The sequence below is a fragment of the Epinephelus lanceolatus genome, chromosome 16 (genome assembly GCF_041903045.1).
Source record: "Epinephelus lanceolatus isolate andai-2023 chromosome 16, ASM4190304v1, whole genome shotgun sequence".
NCBI classification, from domain to species: domain Eukaryota; kingdom Metazoa; phylum Chordata; class Actinopteri; order Perciformes; family Serranidae; genus Epinephelus; species Epinephelus lanceolatus.
The window spans coordinates 1148179-1157201 of NC_135749.1; the positions used below are offsets into that span (position 1 = coordinate 1148179).

At 37.2% G+C, this 9023-nt stretch overlaps 1 protein-coding gene across 1 annotated transcript; it reads right to left on the reverse strand.

Moving 5' to 3' along the window:
- Positions 1–1011: 1011 nt before the first annotated feature.
- Positions 1012–5058, reverse strand: LOC144467338 (uncharacterized). Its single transcript, XM_078175786.1, has 2 exons — positions 4091–5058; positions 1012–2069 (listed from the first exon to the last, which is right to left on the reverse strand). The coding sequence occupies exons 1-2, from the start codon at positions 4251–4253 to the stop codon at positions 1102–1104; spliced, it is 1131 nt and encodes a 376-aa protein (XP_078031912.1). The 5' UTR covers positions 4254–5058; the 3' UTR covers positions 1012–1101.
- Between the last annotated feature and the right edge of the window lie 3965 nt (positions 5059–9023).

Here is a 9023-nt window from a genome sequence, read left to right on the forward strand (position 1 = left end):
TAGGAGGTTATTCACTGAGTGCTGATCCTTTCTCTAGAGCACAAACTTCTTGTGTTTATTTGAACTAAAGCACATTTAAAAACAACTCACGTTGACCAAAGTGCTGTACAAAGGCAATAAATGCCACAAAACGCATACAAAGGGGCGACATAACTGTCAGGTACACAGCTCACACATTTAGAGACACAACACACACATGCACACATCAGGTAAGACCACATCACGGGGACTCAAACGCTAATGAATAAAAGTAGGTTTTGAGGCTGGACTTAAAAGAGTCAGTGGAGGGGGCAGATCTGATTGGGAGGGGGAGGCTGTTCCACAGTTTGGGGGCAGACACAGCAAAGGCACGATCACCTCTGAGCTTAAAGGGATAGTGCACCCAAAAATGAAAATGCAGCCATTATCTAGTCACCCATATGACCTGACCTGAGAGACCTGGGTGTAGAATAAGGGGTTAGAAGGTCTGAGATGTCGGACAGGCCAGACTATTAAGGGCTTTGCACACAGACAGGAGAACCATAAAGTCAGTTCTGAACTTTACTGGCAGCCACTGGCGAGAGGCCAAAACAGGTGTGATATGGTCTGTCCTCCAGGTACCTGTGGGAACAGGAAATTTACTAAAAAAAAAAAAAAAAAAACTCCAAAAAAGAAACAAGAAAAAAAAGGTAAGAAAATTATTTAATTATTGTTTAATTCTTTTAAATTTCTTTTTTATACATTTCTTAAAATATTCTTTTCATTTTCTTTTCTAAATAAATGTTCCCATATTTAACTTTATTTTTTATGAACATGTTTTTAATGTCATTTTTAATTCTTATTTTAATTTAAATAATTTTCTTTCAAATGTTGTTTTTGCTCATTTGTTAACTCATTTCTTTTGTTGCTCACTTCCTTCTTCTCATGTTGTTAAAAGACATCAAGCCAATTATTTAATATAACTGACTTCCTGTGGGGAACACTGACAGAGGTTTTATGTTTGTGGTCAAACAGAAATGAAAGAGTCAGAACTCGATCTCAGTCAACATTTATTTTCTGTAAAATACATATTAAATTCATTTGAAGCAGTCACCATCGTGTTGGCGCCGCTCGCTCACAGCTTCAGGAGCCACCGCTGCTCTCACCGACACACTTGTGACTCTTGACCTGTGACTGCCACGTGAACCTCTTCTCACACACACTGCAGCTGAACTGTTTCTGTCCCGTGTGTACGGAGAAGTGATACGTCAGGTTTGCCTTCTGAGAGAAACTCTTCTCACACACGGGGCAGCTGTATGGTTTCTCCCCCGTGTGCACCGTCATGTGTTTCTTCAGCCCGCCCTTCTGTGTGAAGCTCTTGTCACAGAACAAGCAGCTGAACGGTTTCTCCCCGGTGTGGATTCTCAGGTGGTTCACCAGCGCACTCCGTACGGCGAAGCTGGTGTTGCAGAAGGAGCAGCTGAAGGGTTTCTCTCCGGAGTGACACCTCATGTGACGGATTAGATTTGGCCTTTGGGAGAAACGTTTCCCGCAAATGGAGCAGCTGTATGGTTTCTCTCCTGTGTGGAACCTCATGTGTCGCCTCAGACTGTCCTTACGACCAAACTTTCGTCCACATTCGCAGCAGATAAAAGACTTCCTGCTGCCATCATGTCCGTCATCGCCAACTGGAACGTCATTTTTCAGAGAGTTTAAACCTGACGGAGGTTCTCTGGTCTCCTTATCTTCATCATCATCATCATCATCATCATCATCATCATCATCATCATCGTCATCATCACTGACTTCAGTCTCAGGTTCAGAGAGGTCTGATGCCTTGGCCCTCCCAACTGGTCCTCCACAGTGGTGTCCCTCAGACTGAGGTTTCTCTTCATCATCTTCACTCTTCACAGGGACAGGAGTGAATGTGAACTTGGTGATATCAGCCTCCTCCAGCCCTTGAAGCTGCTCTCCCTCCTGACTGCTCCACAGTTCCTCCTCTTCCTCTTTAATGTGTGGGGGCTCTGGGTCCTCCTGGTCCACACTGGAGCTCCACTCCTGCTGCTCAGGGGGAACCTCTTCTTTAACCACCAACAGCTGCTGCTGGACCTCTGCACCAAACAGGAAACAGGAAACAGAGACGCTACAGACAAATGTTGTTGTTCAAATCACAGCTCAAAAACTCAGTGTTTAACTTCTACAGATCATTTGATGAAGCTTTTAGTTATAAGAATGACTTTCTTATATTTAATTTTCTTTTGAAAACTTTTAAAAAATATATAGTTTAATTTCTTTTTAAAAACAATTTTCTACTTGTTTATTTATTTAAAAAACTACTTGTTTTTAATTTCTTGTTTTTTAGATTTTTTGTTAATTTCTCATTTTTACAATTTTTTATTCAAATAATTTTCTTTTTGAATATTTTTTTGTTTTTTTTTTAATTTTCTTCTAAATTATTTTGTTAATTTTTTAAATTTTGATTTTTAATTTTCCTCTTATGAATTTTTCTGTTTTTAATTTTCTTTAATTTAAATAATTTTCTTTTTGAATAATTTTGTTTTTAAATTTTCTTTATTTTAAATATTCTTTTTGAAATTTTGTTTTAAATTTGTTTTAAATAATTTTCTTATTTTTAATTTTCCTCTTAAAATTTTCTTTTCATTTTCAAAATGATTTTCTTGCTTTTAAGATTTATTGTAAATAATGTAAAACATAACTTTCTTGGATTTAATAATTGTCTCATCTTTACTTGTCGTCTTTAAAAATATTTGTAAATTTTCTTTATTTCTGACTCTAATATTTGGGGCACATTAAGGAAATGAATTTATGACAAACAAAGGTAGATACGTATCATCAGTCACTAAACCACTCTTTTGACCACTAGATGGCAGTATGTTCCTCGTCTATGATCGACCTGAAACCAACCGATGAGCCCACCACCTGTAGGGACAGGCTCTGTGGTCAGGGCGTGCTGTGATCTGGGCGGCAGGCGTCGATTATTATATATATTATTATTATTATTATTATTATTATTATTATTATTATTATAATAATAATAATAATAATAATAATAATAATAATAATAATAATAATAATAATAATAATATCTTGTGCAATTATTCAACTGTGTAATATTCTTATGTATCCTAATTCAATCTCACTAACACCACTCTTTAATGTATATTTAGAAGTAAATATGTCTTATTTCTTTGTGTTGTACTTAGTAGCATTAAACATATTTTATGTTTATATTTAATTTTTTGCACACTATAATTTATATTTTACATACTGGTGTTAACAATGTAGCATAATGCACGTTTTTGAATATACTATTTCATTTTTCTATTTTATTTTTATATTCTTCCACACTTTACGTACTCAGCACATTATACACATTTCATTTTATTTTATTTTTTTCTACTTTATTATAATTTCTTGAAGCCTATAAACACTGTAAGAGCAACGCTAACGTATCCAAGTTATTTGATTTCTGATCAATATCAAAATAAATTACAAAAATTAAATATAAAAATATAATATGTGCATCATACTACAGTGGAAAACTAGTATGTAAAATATAAAATATGTAAATGTGTAAAAAGTATAAAAATAAAATAAAATATTAAAAAAAACCCTTCAACCATAAATAATAATAAATAAATAAATATAAAAATAACATGTGCATTATGCTACAGTGTTAACACGACTAGTGCTGAGTTTGTAGTGTATAAAATATACAAAAATAAATGATAATAAATATAAAATGATATATGCACATTATGCTGCAATGTGAAGACTGGCGTGCAAAATATATAAAAACTATAAATATGAAATATAATGTGCAGAGTGAATAAAGTGTTTCAGGTGAGCTTTAAAATGTTTCCTGCAGTAAACTGACTGTGTCATTTTTACCTGTGATTAATAAACATATAATACTTTGTATGTGATTGTTATAATCAACAGGACTTTATCTGATTAGTCCGATTAGTGGTTATTACACATTAGTGATGACGTCACGGCGCCGCGCTGCTAGCTTCGGCCCGTTCTGTTCTGTTAGCAGGAGCTAGCTGTTAGCTGCTAACAGCCTTTGTGTATGAACGGACGTTTCTGCTAACGTTAGCTTAGCACCGACCTGCTTCTGTCCGCTGTTTGATTTTATCCAGCAGCTTCCGGTGGCGGCGGTCCATGTCCTCTTCATACTCGGTTATTGTCCTCTCCAGATGTCCAAAGATGTCCTCCACCGCCGAGGTGAGCCGCTGCTTGATGAAAGTCTTCAGGCCCTGGAGTCTGGACATGTTAGACCCAGAGACAGAGGGACTGAGGACAGGAGAGACACACCGACGTTTCTTCTGCTTGTATTAAAGCTCTGACTACTGCTCACCGCTTCACGGAAACACACAACGACGACTTCCGGTTCAGTTCTCCAAAATAAAACGGGTCCGGACCGCTCAGCCAATCAGAGCTTCAGGGTTCCTACACATTTGGAATTTTAAAATTCCATACTTTTCCATACCCTAATTTCCAGACTTCTCTGTGTTTTTTTTTTTTTTTTTTTTTCCAGAGAATATGCGACATCTGAGTAAATATATCAGTGTATCATATTTCACATCATATTTAATTATTCTTACTAGGCGATTGTAGCCAAGTACCATAATGGCATGCAAATAAAAACTCAGGTAAGTTCAGTGTCTGGGCTGAGGCAAAAAGGTTGGGTGCAAGCGATGCAGTAACGAGACGTCTGTGTTTTTCCTTTCATGTGGCTCAGAATCGTTTCTCCCCCATGTTGGCGACGTCAAACGATTTCACACAAAGCTTGCATCTAGCTCTGTGTGTGAATTGGGAATCCTTGGCCAACCAGTATTTATATACGGTATTGTCAAGCCATCCATCCAAAAACTTGCATCTACCCACTGTGAACCACATGAAACTCGTCTTCTTGTCGAAGGTGCAGTGTTGGAGTGAAACTTGATACCTGGGGGGCTGGAGGAGGGTCATGGGGCAGCGACTGGACATACCACTTGTCAATCAGGTAAAAGGGGCGGTATGTTTTCTGAGACGTTTGCTCTCACACAAACTGTGCTTGGCCCGGCAAAAACATGATCCGGACTGATTAAATTATTTTTGGAAATACCTAATTTTCTATTTTAGAAAACAGTATTTTAGAACAGTGGTAATAGTCTGGAAACATAAATAATTTTTCCATACTTTATTTTTCATTTTCCATACTTTTTAATACCTGGAAATTGATCAGATTTATTTCCATACTTTTCCATACTTTCCATACTTGTGTAGGAACCCTGGAGCTTCGCAGGGCTGCAACGTCGGCAAGTACGTTTACTCACGTACAAGGGCGGCTTATAATACAAAGGGCCCCTGGGCACAAATATGAAGAGGGCCCCACCACCTCTGTTACATAGAGAGAGAAACACAGGCCATGTGGTCGTTTATCCATCATCCATACATTTTATTATTTATTTTACTGTCCTTTTTTTTAAATTACTGTATTTTACTTTTATTTTTTTTGTTTACTCATAATTATTATTATTGTTATTATAATATATTATAATAATATAATATTACATCAATTGGCCAAAGGGGGGCGCTATAGCAACCCATTGAAATGTCAAACTTTGAATGGGCATATCTCATGCCCCGTATGTGGTAGAGACATGAAACTTTGCACAGAGATGCCTCTCCTCATGAGGAACACATTTGCCTCAAGAACCCATAACTTCCGCTTATATAGATTTTCCGCCATTTTGAATTTTTTGAAAAACACTTCAAATGGATCTCTTCCTAGGAAGTTTGAGCGATCTGCATGAAACTGGGTGAACATAATCTAGGGACCAATATCTAAAGTTCCCTCTTGGCAAAAGTTGGAAAACTTACTAAAACTGAGCTTCTATAAGGCAATGAATATTGCGGAGGGCGTGGCTCATCACATAAAGGTGTATAACATCTCAAGGGTTTCACCCATCACCACGCAACTTTGTAGGCATATGACCACACATAATCTGAGGGGACCCCTCCATTATTGACCTCATCAAACAAAATGGGGGCGCTAGAGAGCTCATTTCTTATCTAGGCCTAACTGCCATATGGATTTTTACTAAACTTGGTAGATATGTAGAACAGGACGCCTCAAGGTGACTGGAGAAATTTAACTCTAATTGGCAACTGGGTGGCGCTATAACAACAGAAAAATGCTTCAAAATGGCTAAAATGCGACCGATCGCTGTGGCTCCCCCTGTGGACCAATGTTGGTGTTTTTCTTCTAATTTTTGGTATGACTAAGTCATGGGATGGTATGCTGTACTCATGGATATGGACTAGTTTTACATCTATTTTATTTTATTTAGTTATTTTTATTATCATATTTCTAATTTTTATTTTATTTTCACTTCATTTTATTTTACTTTTTTGTGATTTCTTTTACTTTTAACTGTATTTTATTTTTGGTCATTTGGATCTGTTTGGGGTAATTTTGTGTCACTCTGTAGTGTAGTGTCTTTGCAGTCATTTTGAGTCTCTTACTCGGGTGTACATCTTCATTTGAGACATTTGCTGTTTGGAGTAGGAGGCAGTGAGACTGTTTGCTCATACTACTGGACACTATCTATCAAATATCTCTTGAATCCTTGATCTGTTTTGGTATATACATATAAAGTTGAGCTAAACAAAGGTTTCACCAACTTCATCATCAATCTTGTCCAGGAATCCAGCTCTTGAAGGGTAAATCTGCTTGACTCACATCATCAAGACTTCTGGCCTTGTAGGCCTTATCCTGGGCCTAGTGGTTCAACCGACCTGATTTTCATTTGCCATGCCATCTAAAGGAAGCTCCAACAACAATTTGGAGGAGCCCATCTCCATGGCTCAGGTATGTGAATTACTTGAACAACAAAAGGATTTCTATAAAGCACTTCTCGAACAACAGGAGAAAAACTTCAAATCATGTGTTGAATTACTTGTTGATTCCTCAAACAAAAGAGTTGGAACTGCAGAGAGAAGTCCAAGACCTCAGGATTAGTTTGGAATTCACTCAAAAGGAATTTCAGGACTTTAAAAACCATTGCAAGTCATGGTGTGATGCTTGTAAAGAAACCAAGAATGATGTTGAAACAGTCTGCAAAAGTCTCATCTCACTCAGTGACAAAAGTGATTATCTAGAAGGACAGTCAAGGTGTAACAATATTGTCACTGATGGTTTGAATGAATCAGTTAATGAAAAATGGTCTGATTCTGAGGAAAAAGTGAAGAAGCTGCTGTCTAAGAAGCTTCAGATAGACCCTCGCAAAATTGAGCTGGAGCGGGCCCATCGGACTGGAAAGCCTTCCTCATCCTCCACCAGGCCCAGGCCCATTATGGTCAAGTTTCTACGTTATAAGGACAAACTGGAGGTCATCAGCAAAGCCAAAGCCCTGAAAGGCACTGATATTTTTATCAATGAAGATTTTCCTGAAGCTGTTCGACAGAAGCGAAAAGAACTTCTTCCAGCCATGAGGGCTGCCAGGGAACGGGGGGAGATTGCCTACCTGCGCTATGACAAACTCATTGTACACTCACCATCCCATAAACCAGCACCATGGTCGAGGCGAAACAATGCTCTGACTTCTGACAGTTAGAAGCAATGCAATCACACATACATACATACATGTATACACATACAGTACACATGCTCACTCACTCACTCACTCACTCACTCACACAGTATTTTATTTAATTTCAACATGTAATTCAGTATGTTTGTCCACTCATGAGCACCTCCATGCCCATCATGCACTATAGCTCTCTTTGTTGCCACTGTCACATCCAGATTTCAGCCTCCATTATCTGTTGTTCTTGTTGTAAAATGTGTTACCACCTGAGATGCATGTCTGTCAGTGAACATGATCTGGATGAATGGAGCTCTTGGACTTGTTCTAAATGTGTCTCCTTATTTCCTTATCATGATATTGATGATGACGTTCTGATTACTGATATTAATCATGATTACTGGAAGACAACTGTTTTAGACCATAGGGTTTTCAATCCTTTTGAATTGAGCCCACAGAGTGACACTAAATTTATGGAGCTTTTTGATCCTGTTTTAAATTTTTTTAGCTCTCTAATTTCAGAGTCTCTATCCTGTGACTATTTTAATATTAATAAGTTAAATAGTCTACTACTTGAAATGCCAAAGCCCCATTCAAAGATGTTCTCCACTTTTCATCTAAATATCTGCAGTCTCTCCAGGAATTATGATCCACTTTGTCAATTTTTGTCTTCATTTAATCATGAATTTTCAGTGATAGCATTTACAGAAACTTGGTTAACTGATGAGTCTACATCTCTCTATAGCATCCCAAATGATCATGCTCTGCATCATTGCAGAAAGGCTAGAACTGGTGGAGGTATATCTATATATCTACATGACAAACTTCATTATAATCATAGAGATGATTTTACTTTTAACTCTGTCTGTAATGATGTTGAATCTCTGTTTCTTGAAATTCCCTCCTGTGATATTTTTGATAGTAAAAGTGTTATCATTGATTGCATATATAAGCCGCCAGACACTAACATTGGACATTTTAATTCTAGTCTTGCTTGTGTCTTAGATAAAATTAACCAAGAAGGCAAAGTATGTTTCCTTTTAGGTGACTTCAATATTAATCTGTTTAATAGTGAGTCTCATTCACTCACTGCTGACTTTTTGAATATATTGTATGCAAATTCCCTATATCCCTTAATCACTAAACCTACTAGGATAACTTCTTCATCTGCCACCCTTACTGCTAACATATTTACCAACTCTCTTAATAATGTGTGGAGGTCTGGTGTCTTTTACTGTGATATTTCTGATCATTTCCCAGTATTTCATTTTACTACAACTCCCATAGGCAGAGAACAGGAAACAGTGAAATCCCCAAGGTTCAGAGTATTCAACAAAAGAAACATTGACCTATTTGGGAAGCTGACTGATGATGTCCCATGGGATAATGTATACATGCATGATGATGTTGAATTTGCATATCAGTCATTTATAGCATCTTTTAACTCCTGTATTTAACAGGTGTTTTCCT